General features: G+C 36.8%; 2 protein-coding genes across 6 annotated transcripts in view; one reads left to right on the forward strand and one right to left on the reverse strand.

Annotated features, from left to right (window-relative positions):
• The window catches only part of waca (WW domain containing adaptor with coiled-coil a), a 117484-nt gene extending 107575 nt beyond the window's left edge, over positions 1 to 9909 (reverse strand). Inside the window, exons 1-7 of one of the 3 annotated variants that reach the window (XM_059972004.1) lie at positions 9575 to 9909; positions 9271 to 9304; positions 8391 to 8583; positions 6034 to 6140; positions 2836 to 2951; positions 2632 to 2750; positions 631 to 939 (exon numbers count right to left, since the gene is read on the reverse strand). In XM_059972004.1, the coding sequence (XP_059827987.1) occupies positions 631 to 939; positions 2632 to 2750; positions 2836 to 2951; positions 6034 to 6140; positions 8391 to 8583; positions 9271 to 9304; positions 9575 to 9615 (919 nt within the window). In that variant the 5' untranslated portion in view covers positions 9616 to 9909. The remainder of the gene's footprint in view (positions 1 to 630; positions 940 to 2631; positions 2751 to 2835; positions 2952 to 6033; positions 6141 to 8390; positions 8584 to 9270; positions 9305 to 9574) is intronic. The other 2 variants (XM_059972005.1, XM_059972006.1) reach the window with 2 other exon arrangements.
• A 108-nt stretch (positions 9910 to 10017) lies between these two features.
• Positions 10018 to 14183, forward strand: part of mpp7a (MAGUK p55 scaffold protein 7a) — a 459090-nt gene continuing 454924 nt past the window's right edge. For 2 of the 3 annotated variants that reach the window (XM_059972009.1, XM_059972017.1), the window contains exon 1: positions 10018 to 10154. The gene's annotated coding sequence lies outside the window, so the exon portion shown is untranslated. The remainder of the gene's footprint in view (positions 10155 to 14183) is intronic. The other variant, XM_059972012.1, reaches the window with a different exon arrangement.

Here is a 14183-nt window from a genome sequence, read left to right on the forward strand (position 1 = left end):
CATACCAGGCCAATAATTATAGATAAACCATTTGAATTATATATATATAAAAAGCCATAGCCATACAACAAAATTTCTCCCTCAGCATTCCCAATTCACTAACACCCACATTAACGCAGGATGGAATATAACTGTCAAAATCTCAGATTATCAAAAACCACTTTTGCATATTGCATAATTTCCATAGATTCCAATGTTTTAGTTGATTTACTCTACACGATCAACTTCCATAAACTAAAACTTAAGTGAGCAACTTGATTTTAAATTATTCCTCTCAACTGAAAGGAGAACTGCATTAATAGAATATGGCTTAAGTTATAAACAGAACTGAAAATGAACAATCTTTCAATATTTTATCCTATTAATTACTTCTGCATAGACTCGCACTAAAAATCTATTTTGGATATTCATCTCTCCAACTTTGCAAGCAAATACTTAGTAAAAATTTTGATGTAACAATAACTGATGTCTAGCACCGACATTCATTTCAAACATCAGACTCTTTAGAAATGAGATTATTTTTAGTACTATTTCAATTCTGGTTTATCAGCACTGTTTAATAATGAGCTATAGTGCCACTAATGAAATATAAACATGCACACAAACCAAAATATACTACATTATACATACCTTTCTTCTCTGTCTTCTGATTGGGGATAGAAGGTGTGGGTGTAGGCACTTTCGGTACAGTAGCTGCTCCATTAGCATCAAAGGATTTCTTTGGCTGATGCTCAGGTTGTAGACTAAAAGGACTAGAAGGAACAGTGCTTGGGTTGGTGGTTGGGAGAACCACTGGTTTGACGGGGTGCTGCACTGAGGCAGCTCCACCAGGAGTCTCTGTTCTGGGCAGTCTGTAGTCTCTGTCATTGTGTCTGTTTGTCTGGGACAAAATATTCTGGGAGAGCATACTACCGGCACCGCTGGAATGCTTGTCTTCCACTTTTCATGATTCACAAAGGAAATGCGGTGAAAAAAAAAATAAAAAAAGGGGGAAATGATGAAATTAGAATGATTATTAGAAAATTTTTGGCTAATTTATTTACAGTCCCCTTAACTGTTCATAATCAATGTTCTAAAATGCAAGAGTTGTTGAAATCAAACATCTACTCAGGATACATTAGACCTTGGATCTTTTGGCGTCACACCTGTGATATCATCTACTTGGTTCCTTTCATGTATTCTACAATGGCAAATTTTGCAAATGTTTTGACTTCAAAACAACTTGATTTAAATCAGGATGATATAAACAACATCTCAGCAATTTTCCAAAGCACTTGCACTGGTTTCTGCACACATTAGAGTTAAACCCAAGTGCTTGCAAATGTGCTAGGTTGCACAAATGTGCGATTCAAAGCAGGAGAAATCCAATTCTGAACAAAGCTCAACATGCAAGTATGAAGTGGGCACCAGGAAATCTTATCAGTGTGTCCAATATATTTATTAAAAACCGAAGTTATTGATGTTGACATGGTAAATATGCAGAATCCTTTTAATAATTCAACAGATGAAGATTCAAGGTCATCAGTTCCCAAGGAGCTGCTCTATGGCAAGATGGCAATTCTTGCAGGTTACCCTCACCTCGGACTACAAATAATTTGGTGTAGGGAACAGATATTCAAAATGAAATCAATAGCCAAAAGGAAAAAATAAATTCACATAAGATTCCTGTTTTCCTACAGAATACCAGTTAATTAATATTTCTGAAAATAACATTTAGAAAATAAACTTCAAAATTTGCATGCCTTCAGACGTTTAGAAAACATTATATTGGTTATATTATAATCACCATAAATTAGAAATCCAACATCTGTTTGTTCCCATATGATTATTTTATTCTGAGGAACAGAATATTTACCCCAACATTCAATAAAATCTTGACCGAGTTCTTTCCACAAATTTCATCTTTTCATACTATCCCAATACCACTGATTTCACAAGCAAAATACATTTAAGCTCACAGCACTGTTTTAAAAACACTTTGATGACAAACCACTAATTCACTTTCTAACAGAGAAAATACCAAAGAAACAAAACCACTTGCAGTGATTAAATTTTGCAATTCAGTTCTAAAGCATAAAACCCTTGATGTGACACAATAACCCCAATAAATTGACTCTAGTTGGGACAGCTTCCCAGCGTCAATCCTAGGAGCTGCAATTCAGTGAAATCATCTATAATTGCTCTACGTGTGTGAAAAATATAATCTAAGTGCACTCAATCTCACCTCAAAAGGCAACCTCCTATTCCAACAGTCAGTCTAGTGACTCTGCTGCACCCCCCCTCATGCAAGCATCCATATCCGTCCTCAGATTAACAGATTAAAGCTATCCTCAATTGTATAATTACTCTCTAAATCAAATCCTTAACAAAACCTTATATACAATTTTATTTTCTGTCTCCTGCACCTGCACAGCAACTTTCCACCACACCTCAAATAACTAAGGCCCTTCTGAGTCTTAAACCATTTAAAAAGATCCTCCCAGCTCACAAATTAGCTTCACAAACACTGTTCACAATTCCAATACAACACAATCTATGCAAATTCAAATGATTCAGTGAATTTTGCATGCTAAATGAACCCTATGAAATTTGACAGAATGCTATTTTAATCTTAACTAGCCTACTACTTACTTCCACTTGTAAATCCACTGCCAGTAGTTGCTTGTTGCAAGGTTTCCCTTCTGTAATCGCGATCTCTTGGGAAGCTGTTAACAACCCCAACTTTACTTGCTTCTTTTTGCCGTTGCTCTCTGCAGACAAAAAAAAAGTTAATGTTGTAACCCACTGAAGACAACTTCATTGACTAGATAAAATTCTGAAAAACTAAACTTGCACCTTTCAATCCATTCTTTGGGTTTCTCCCACTGAGATACTTCTGTCCTGCAGTTGTAGTAGTATTTTTTGCCTGAAGAGCTGATGTGCTCTGACCAGTCATCAGCTGGTTCATAAGGCTATATCAAGACAAAAAAAGTTGTATCAAAAAAAAACACAGATTAAGGCAAGTTATCTAAGTGGATCAGTGCATAGCAAATCAATGATTATTTCTACCACAATAAGCAATGGCACAAATCCAAAGCAGCTGAAATTAGTTAGTTTCCTATTTGAATCCACCTGATTTAATAGTATCTTCAGTTTTCATAACTCTTGATGAAATGACAAGAATAAAAATAACAATTATTCAATAGTGCACAAAATCCATTTAAGAACACAGACTGCCTTTTCCACAGAAGAGATTTTTGTGTTTCATACAAAAGAACTTGGTAATACCTGGCACTGTCATTTAGAAAGTCAACAGAATAGCTCCAACTGTAAAACAAATGCCATGGACAGCAGCTATGGCAGCTTGGCCCAGTTGGCAGCACACAACTCACAGTTAGAGTCTGAGAGCATGGAACTTGAGCACATAATCCAGGTTGACAGTTTGTGTAACACTGAGAGAACACTGCATGCAAATTGTGACTTCTGAAAATTGTGATAAATCTGAAAGGTTATGCAAGATATCAAGGGATAACCTTAAAGAACCACACAGCATCCTAATCAAAGCTCCTCTTTCAAACCAAGCTGACTAATTATTACAAACACAACATACAAAGTTCTGGAGGAACTCAGCAGGTCAGGCAGCATCCATGGAAATGAATAAACAAGTCAACATTTTGGGCTGTGTCCCTTCTTCAGGACTGGAAAGAAAGGAGGAAAAAATGCCCAGAATAACAAGGTTGGGAAGAAGAATAAGTACAAGCTGTAAGTTGATAGGTAAAGCCAGGCGGGTGGGGAGGGTGAATAAAGCTAGCAGGTGATAGGTGGAAAAAGTAAAGGGCTAGAGAAGAACAAATTTGATAGGTGAGTAGAATGGACCATGGGAGAAAGGGAAGATGGAAGGGCACCAGGGGATATAAACCTTATTCAAATTATATTACACTGATAAGACCAACCACTGATCCACAACTATGATCTGACTGAAAAGTACAAATAAAATTCAGAATTGTCCAAAGCTAACAAAAGAGGTAGGCTTAGTGAGCAATGTGTGGTGGTTAAGGGAACATGCACAAGAGGAAGAGAGCACAAGGGCAACCACTTGAGAGGGGGAGAGGAAGATCAAGCGAGCACACTCGAGAGAGAATTTATCAAAATTCAAATAATTATTGTCAGGTATCTTAACCTTTAAGAAATTTAATCTCAGAATATAAAAATAATACAACTTGAACATTCTGTGGACATACAAGCTGAATTACTAAATGCAAGCTTTAAAATTTACATTTTACAAAATACTTCAGATATGAAATGTAAACTTTTCAGTCTTCAATAAAAGTCCTATTATACAATTCACTACAGTGGAAGGACAATCTATTCCAGAAATAATACTCTGAAACATTTTGTTCTGTGGGTCTATATTCAGCCAGTAAACTTGTTCATTTTGTATGCAAGTCTATTTTCACATATGCATCAAAATGATAGCAAAAAGTTTGAGGTTACACATTTAAAACACAATAGTACTGTCCATTGCCTTTTATTCTGCATGCTACAAAATATCAAATTCTCATGGTTTGTATCAGATAGGAAAGATGCTATAACTAGTTTCATGCATGAAAATGTACGAAGGCCATATTTTGCTTGTTCAAATTCTATCAAGTTTACACATACCATCATTTTTGTTTCTGAAATGAGCATAAACACTTCAAATATCACCTGCAATATTTTTGACATTTTGTAATTTAACACATATTGTTTACATTAATATTTCTCTCAGTGCAGTTCAACATTTAATAGCAAAAACATTTCAGTTTAGAGCTTCACTCTTACATTCTGACTCATTTCAAAAAATTGCACCATTCAGGGCATTACATGGAATTATGTATTATCAATATATTTTTTAAAAAGACTGCTTCCTGTAAGATTATGGTATACTACATGAAAACCTGAGATTTTAAAAAAATTAACATTTACTCTACCCACATATTTTAGGCCTCATGAATGAATGAAATTACCTGATTTTGCAATAATACATGTATAAAGAAAAACCTTTGCAACACACCCAAAATGCTGGTGGAACCTAGCAGGCCAGACAGCATCTATGGAAAAAAGAACAATCTATGTTTCGGGTCGAAACCCTGGAAACATCGATTGTACTTTTTTCCATTGATGCTTTCTGGCCGACTGAGGTCCTCAAGCATTTTGTGTGTGCTACTCAAATTTCCAGCATCTGCAGATTTTTTTCTTGTTTGTGAAAGAAAAACCTTTTAGCATTTTACCAAATTATTATCTTCCTTAACCGAAGGATTGCTTGCTCCATTCCTCCTCTAAAAAGTAATTTATGAAACATTCCTTTGCAATTAATGTCAAACAGAAGTAACCTGTATTACCGTACAGATTCCAGGAACATGGCCATACTGAATGAACTTTGTTCCCACAGAAAATTAAAGAAAAAGAATTCAATATATAAAAATAGCATTGATTTGCAAAAATATCTATATCTTTTGTTCTATCAGACACAAAGAAAGTGACTTCTTGGTTATTAATAGACTGCACTGAGAGCCAGTAAGTATGCAATTACAATGCAAAATGTCTACCTCAGGTAACAAACAATATTAAAACTATTGGCAGTTTCAAGGAAATAATTCTACATTGAAATATTTACACATGCTTATTAGAATATAGTAATGCAGCTGTCAAAAAGATTCCTAGCATTAGATACTTAAAAGCATTTCAATGCATACGAAGGGAATTACAACCAGTAGTCACATTACCTGCAGAAGTACGTTATTTTCCATTGCTTTCATTGTGCAAATCCAATTTAGGGTCCAGTTAGTGAAAGAAACTAAAATTGTGTTAACCCTCAATTCTTAACAGATTACAAAATTCAAAATTTTACAAAATTTCTGTTACATCATTCTGCATTGACAAATCAAAACAAAGCAAATTTTCAGCCTTGAGTCACATCCAGCTGTCATAATTTAATTTTCTGAGGCTGAAATATAAAATTCCTAATATGTTAGTGAAAGACATAGATTAAGGAAATGTGGAAGAAATACTTACTGCATCTGAAGCTTTACTTGGATTGTTACTAGGATTAGAAGAATGTGAATTTGAGCTATGATGAGTACTGTTATTATGTGAATTCTCCTGTGGAGAATAGCTGGTCCCTGAAATAAATACAGTACATCTATTACACATATACGTAAACATAATACACAAAGTAAATTAACCAGATTCAACTAATTTAAAATATACTTCTTCGAACAAAATGGTCTTGTTTCAGTAAAGATTAGGTGATTTTTCATCATTCCTAAAGTTATGCCTTCCCAGCAGCCCCATCACTACACCATCCAAAAACAAATCAATTCCTTCCTACGTTAATAATAATAATTCAACACCCTCGAGGAAATAGTCTTATTGGAAATTACTAGACAATCAAGATGCACATTTCCAGCTGGGTTTATTTGACTGCAATCAGAAGCTCGAGTCTTGCCTAATCTTTCACCTCTGAAACCACAGTCTGCAGCCAACTGGAGTTCCTTACTTTGTTCATTACCTGATAGTTAAAAAAAAACACCAATTTAGAACAAATCATCTTTCAACCCTCCTTGTCACAGTTTCTCATTGCAGAAAGGCAACATCACAAACAAACCAAAGTGAAGGCAAGGCTAAGCAAAAATCAGGATAGCTCAGCAACTATATGCTACACAATCAGGATTTAGAGCATAACTCCAATTGACAATTTTCTACTGAACATTTAGTACAAAGAAAGTTATTTAAGTGCCAAAACTTTGCCAAGGAAAGTACAAGTGATGATGAAAAATATTGCAGGGGAAAAAGGTTTGGTCCTTTCAGATATTATTGGAATAATGAAAAAATAATAATTGCAAAGGTCAGTGGAGTTTCAACTCAGACACTAGATTACATAAGAATCATCTCCCAGTTTCTTACTTCATCTCCTTCCTTTCCAGTCCTGATGAAGGGTCCCGGCCCAAAACATTGACTCTTTATTCATTTCCACAGGTGTAGCCTGACCTGCTGAGTTCTTCCAGCATTCTGTGTGTATTGCGCTGATTATGTTTATAAGTTTGAATCCTAGATTTACAGTTCCCAAATGTACTGAAAGCCCTTCAGAAATGTCAGGCTAACATACATTTTAAAACATCTCAAAATTTCTGTTATGTCTTGAACTAGTGCACCCAAAAACTACCCAAACACTAATTCATGTTATCTAGTAGAGTTGCAGAATTCGACATGTTAACTAATAGATCTGAATCATTGTTAAATACTACAAAATCCATCCTATATTGTGCTAAGAATGTCAGCAGATTTAAATAAATTGAAGTTACATAATAATCAGGGAAGCAACCGCATTTACATCAAAGATCAATCATTAAACATGTCATTAGCTTAGAAGACTCTTTCTGATATATTAAATGTAATTTTGCTGTCAAAGTACTGACCATTTATAGGTCCAATTAATACACTGTCAGTGGAAAAATACAATTAATTTTACCACAGTGCAAAAAAATCTGCTTAAAAGTAATGATACTTCATATCCATTAAGGTCAGTATTTCTGTAGAAAGGAAAATGACAGCAAGTTACTATTCTTCAGATAATTCCAGGGGAATCTTGCAAAATTTACTTCACTATGTACCCTAAACAAAGAGAAAAGGACATAGCTTCCAAAATCTCCTATATTGACTTCTAGCAGTAGAAAGCACCAACTGTTTTTCAATGATGCCGTAATTCATGAAAAATGCTGCCAATATATTTGTGTATACAAACATGAAGAACTAGAAATGTGACCCATCTACTGAATATATAGTAAACATTCAAAGAAGCTTAAAAAAGCCCAACCAAAGTAACCCACTGATAGCTTCAGTCAATGGACATAAGGGTTGTGAAGTATAAAAATGATTTTTATTCTGTTCTATAAAATCCTATATCTCAGCAGCAATAACAAGTACTGCATAAATGATGCTTACGTGCTTAGAAAATAATGCAGGGCCAAAATCTTTCATGCAATTGTTCTTGAAACTCCTCTGACACTGCTCAGAGTCCTTACTGTGAGTGGAATTAGTCTCAGTAGCAATTTCTCCAAATGCATTTTCAGAGCATTCAAAAATAAAACTAAGTTTGTTGAATTCAAAACGACAATGAATTATTTATTTGGATGCTTCCAGTCTTCAGTTAAAACTTTGACATGGCAAGTTTAGTAGCTGATCCAAATAAGTATTTGTAACTGTCACTGAGATATTGGATTGATCCTTCAGGAAGTCATATCTAAATAGTTTGTAAAAACAATGTTTAGCAATTCTAACAAAGACATGTTTCCCTCAACAGAGCAAGCAACATGTAATATGGTATACGGAGGAGTGTGAATTGCTGTAATGCTGAATGCAGGATAACTTACCTCCGTCTCGCTCTCTGGCTCGATGTGAGTGCACAGTTTTACTCTTATGTCCTGTATTATCACTATGTTTAGTTTCAGGGCTGTTAGAACGGCGTAGCATCTTACAGGGTGGTGATGGATCTCCCGATTCTCTAGTTTTGTCATGACGATGATCACTGCTGCTTGTGTGACTCTTTGATGGGTATTTGAGAGTCTGAAATAGAAATGTAATGAAATAGAGATTATTTGGGACAAATATGAAGTAATTCACCTGATATTCAGGGTCTGCATCTTGCAAACAGAAGTTCCAAGAATTTCTTAATGTTTTTGGCAGGTGAAAAATGTCAAGTAAACATAGCCCACCCTTGGTTTTAATTAACTACGTAAGACTGACAGTATAAAATTACCATGCTACCATGGCATTTTCCCATGTTTTCTTTGAAATAACTATTTGCTCTCAGAATTACACTTATTTTAAATATTAAAAAAAAGAGGGCATGAGTCCCAATCTACAATTTTTAATAAAATAATTGTGGAATCCTAAGTATCTTAAGAAATGACAAATTCCTAAAATTGTATTTAAGACAATGGAAAATATATTTCTTCTTTTATAAGTTTAGAAGGTAAAGAATATTTGCAGATAGAAACCTATAGATTGGGCCTAGCGATCGTTCAGAATCTATTTACATGTCCGACGAACTCAAAACTAAACTGAAGCTACAAAAGTAAACGGAATCAAAATCCGACAAATGGAAGCAAAATTATCGGTTGAAAGTTTAAAACGATATGCTGTTTTATTTTCCTCTTCTTACGATCTTGTTGTGGACTGTTGAGGCCTGTTTGAGACGCACAAGCCTTCGTTAAAGTAAATGCAATTCGTTTCACTCTATGCGAAATATACCTGATAGGGCTGGGATTCCCTCCTGTCGTGACACCTGCAGAAAGAAAAGCACAAAATAAACAGATCAGGAGTCTTACTCAACATTTTGCATAAACTTTTAAATAGAAACACGGTAAATATGTATATATTTTTGAGAACCTTCCCCAGAGTAAAATGGTCACCAGAAGGGGAGGAAATTCATTTCCTCAAGTTTTCACTTATTTTGGTTTCCAACAAAAATGGCGGATTGTCAAAAGAGAAAAGAAATTCAGAAGAGGGGGAAAAAGAGATTTTAAGAATATCAAAAAAAAACTGAATATTTTACCCATCATTGAGTCTCGGTTGTTTCCTTGCATACATTACCATCAATGCTGTTGTGTGTGGAGTGGATCAAAAGCTAAACTAGATATTTCTTTCTGAAGGGGACACAAATATACAGAAAAACGAACCCTTCCTCTATTTTAACCAGGAAAGAGACTACCAACTCCCGGGATCCATCTCACACACACAAACCAACACTGAGGAGGACGAGGCCCATACTACATACGGGTAACGCGTCAGCGATCGGTAACAGCTGACCCTCCCGCCGACGATCGGGTCTTTCCGGAAACCTTTCGTGACTCTCCGCTCGGCGGCCAGCGCAAAGTAAACCGTTGCGGACCACGAGAGAAACACAAGAATAGAACACTTCGCTTACGTTTTTACGCCTGTTTGTAATTTTGTGAGCTTTTCAAATTTTTTTTAAAAAAAACTCAGCGCCGGGGGGGGGGGGGGTCACGTGACGGAGTTGCGCTGCGAAGACATGTTTTTCAACAGAAAAAATCGGGTCGTTGGAGAAGAGGCTGCGGCTTAGAAAGCCGTTATCAAATTAGTGGTTGGAAACAAAGGGACAAAAAATATGAAGGGTAAATACAGATACTAAGTGGGAATGGGGAGGTGAAGTTATGTGCATGATGGATGTACTGTCGTCTGGGGTGCACCAGGGATAATGGCTGGTTAGGCCTACATGATGTTCATGGTCTGTAAAATGTGCGTCACCTTGAAAATAAACAGCCGGGTTATGTATGTGCAAGGATTTTCTGATTCGTTTCGTGTAGTTTTGGCATTTCTTGCTGGTTAAAAGTATATATAATTGCATGCCTTTAGTTTTTCGTACAGGGTTGATGCGAATTATTTATCAAAATAAAAACTTGGATTCGACGTTGGCTCACGATGTTGTACTGAAGAAAAGATTTGCATTTTCAGCAATTTACTGATGCTCAGTTAAAGATTTTGTCAAAAGGAAATGTTTCGCTAGTATTCAGTATTCCATGTGAATAGGATATTTTCGACGTGAGAATTATTGGTTGCAGTATAAAATTATTACGAATTTCCTGTACTATGTTGGTGTGCATAATTTTATTAAGCAATTTATAAATTTTAAATACTCTCTGGAAATTCTGGCTATAGAGAAGCAAAAAGAGAAATAAAAGCTACAAATTTTGGAAGTCACACTTTTTTTTGTCTTGTGCCTCTTGCTAAATATTAATTTGAAATCTGCAATTAGTGTTATGTATGAAAAGTAAGCCCCAACGGAGTGTCGTGCTTGTAACTCCAACAAACGTATTTCTGTAATTATTGTTTTCGAAATGATATACAGAAGAAAATTCAGCATAGTATGTGAGAAGGTTTTCGATGGAAAATTTATTCCAAAGTAATTAATAAATCATTCATGATCGTAACTTGGATTAGATCAGAATGACATATTTCACACCTTTGCCTGTAAAAGCTGCTTGCAGGAACCTGGTAGCCCTGTTGTCTTGTACAAATGTATCAATGTTTTGCTTTGGTATTCATGCAGTTCTATTTTCTATGATGGAATTTTAAAATCTTTACTAATTTGCATGTAACATCTACAGCTGAACACATATTTGAGCCCCTGGTATATTTTCCATTCCTTTCAGTAAGTTATGTCTGTCGAAGTATTATCTCTGCACTCCATAAATAAAATAATACATTGGTGCTACAGTACAATTCTCAAGACCCTTACAGATGATCAGAGTGGAGAAAAGATGGTGTACCTGGTTTGTTTAATTAGAGATATGGATATTTCTGTCAGGGTGATCTTTAATTTTCATTCTGTACATAGCCTAGGGAGCTGTTGGTTGAAACTGGATTCCTGGTTACATCATGAGGGCATGTTAAAGAGTTTGTGTCAAGTTAGCCATAACCAAACAAGGACAAAGGATATTAAAGAGCAGCAATAATGATCATTTACAAACTACATGGGCACTTTTACTGAACCATGGTTTTAAAAAAAATATGAAGTCTATTTCTTGGATTACTGGATTGTATTTGTACATGTTCCCTGGATTACTACTAGAAAATTCTAACTGCATCGTTGAGATATTTAAAAGATTAGAGTGTAGGATAAGCAGACGGGTGGAGTTCTGAGTGAATGCAGAACAGACTTGAGTTTGCAGCACATGAATGCATGCACAGGTGCCTGGAAATAAGTTTTTCATTTTACTTGTACATATGACATTAAATCTGATTGTGATTTATAGCAACTAATAGGTGTGAAACAGCACTGGGATTGGAAGAAAACGTGGAAGATAACTGTAATCATTTTCAAAACAGTAGAATGAACTTGGTATAGTTGAAGTGATAAACTTTGATATAGGTACAATATTCTTGGAGTGGGCCAGTAGAAAGTGGGAGGCTTTGGCTCACCAGGCTTAGGCAAGATCAGGCTGGGTGAGGTAAGTATCTGGTAAGTTTCTTCTTGTTCATGCCTCATCTGTCAGGGAACAATTAGTGCAGTGAAAATGGCTCCAGGGGCAGTTTTGTGTTCTTTGAGATGTGGGAATTCAGGGAGATAGCATCCTCCCAGGTGACCACTTCTGCACTAGGCACACTGAGGTGCAGCGATTCAGAACGCGTTAAGGAATGGGAGCTGCAGTCTCATTCGGGAGACTGAGAAAATGGTAGGACTAACGGAGGTAGTTGCCCTAGGTTGCAGGAGGCAGGTAATTGGGTGGCTGTCAGGAGAAGAAAGGGAAATGGGTGGTCAGTACAGAGTGGTTGTTCACCTCAATAATAAGAACACTGTCTTTGATACTGTTCAGAGAGATGACCTACTGGAGATGGGGTGTGGGTTTGGAGGCCACAGTGACAGCGAGCAATCTCTGGCATTGTGGCTCCGAAGAGGAGAGAGTGGAAGAGGACTGCAGTAGTGATTGGAGATTTCATAGTGGAATAGAGATGAGATTCTATGAAAGTAATAGAAATACCCGAATGATATGTTGCCTCTCAGGTGCCAGGGTCAGGAATGTCTTGGATTGGGTCCACAGCATTCTAGAGGGGGAGGGGGAGCAGCCAGATGTCTTGGTACATACTGGCATGAATGACAAAGTAAAAAAGGTGAGGAGCTCCTGAAGAGATTTAAGGGAGCCAGGTAGAAAGCAGAAAAGCTGGACCTCTAAGGTAGTAATCTCAGGAATACTGCTTGAGTGATGTGTCGATGAGGGTAAGAATAGGAGCATTTGTCAGATAAATGTGCGGCTGAGGAACTAGTATAGGGGGTAGGGCTTCCGATTTATGGATCATTGGGGTCTCTTCTGGGGAAGGTACGATCTGTACAAAATGGACGGGTTATACCTGAACCTGAGGGGGGCCAATATCCGGGGGCAGGTTTTCCAGAGCTGTTCAGAAGGGTTTGAACTAATTTGGCGAAGGTGGGGTGGGGCTGGAGTGACAAGGAAGTAGTTTTACAAACACAGGCAGTGTCTAGCGAGACTAAGCAAGGATAGGCTGCTGATTGCAGTTAATTGGATGAATTGCAATGTAAAAGGAGGACATAGTCAAAAAGAGTGAATACAGGACTGAAGGTGTTATATTTGAATGCATGGAGTATATGATTTAATGTAGGTAAACTTTAGCACAGAGAGAGGGGCATTTATGATGTGGGCATTGCTGAATCATGCCGGAGAGATTATAGCTGCGTGCTTAACATTCTTTGAAAAATGTGATGTATGATCAGAAGGTGTAGAATTGTGGGTAGAGTTTTAAAAAAAAAACTGCAAAGGGGAAAAAGATCCTGATGGGAGTTGGATACAGACCTCCAAACAAGTAGTAAAGATGTGGGTTACAAGTTACAAAGGAAGGTAGAAAATGCATGTTGGATCCAAGAGGGGGAATTTATAGAATCCCTACAAGGTGGCATTTTAGAGCAGCTTGTGTATGAGCCCACTAGCAGATTCTGAATTGGGTGTTATGCAATGAACTGGAATTTGATAGCTTAAGGTAAAGGAATTCTTAGGGACAGTGATCATAATATGATAGAATTCCCCTGCAATTTGAGGAAAGGCAAAGCTTGAAGTATCATCATTATAGTGGCATAAAGGGAATTAGAGGAATGAGAGAGGAGCTGGGCAGAGTTAATTAGGAGGGTACTCTAGCAGGGATGATGGCAGAGCAGCAATGGCTAGAGTTTCTGTGAGCAATTCGGGATAAATGCATCCCAAAGAAGTAGTAGTACTGTATTCTAAAGGCAGGATGACATAACCATGACTGACAAAGGAAGTCAAAACAAACATAAAAGCCAAAGTGGGGGCATATAATAGAGCTTAGATGGAATACAAAGGTAAGCTAGCCAATAGTAAAGGGGATACCAAAAGTTTCTTCAGATACATATAGAGATAAGAGTAAATATCGGACTGCAGGAGAGGTAATAATGGGGGGGGGGGCAAGGAAATGGCTTATGAGCTTCAAAATTGTTGCATCTGACTTCACTGTGGAAGACATGAGTGTTATGTCGAAAGTTTAAGTACGTCAGGGCAGAAGTGAAGTTGCCATTACTTGGGGAACTGAAAGGTCTGAAGGTAGATAAATCACCTGAACCAGATGTTTGACACCCTTGGTTTTGAAAGAAGTAAATTAAGCGATTGTGGGGA

The sequence above is a fragment of the Hypanus sabinus genome, chromosome 6, assembly GCF_030144855.1.
Source record: "Hypanus sabinus isolate sHypSab1 chromosome 6, sHypSab1.hap1, whole genome shotgun sequence".
NCBI lineage: Eukaryota > Metazoa > Chordata > Chondrichthyes > Myliobatiformes > Dasyatidae > Hypanus > Hypanus sabinus.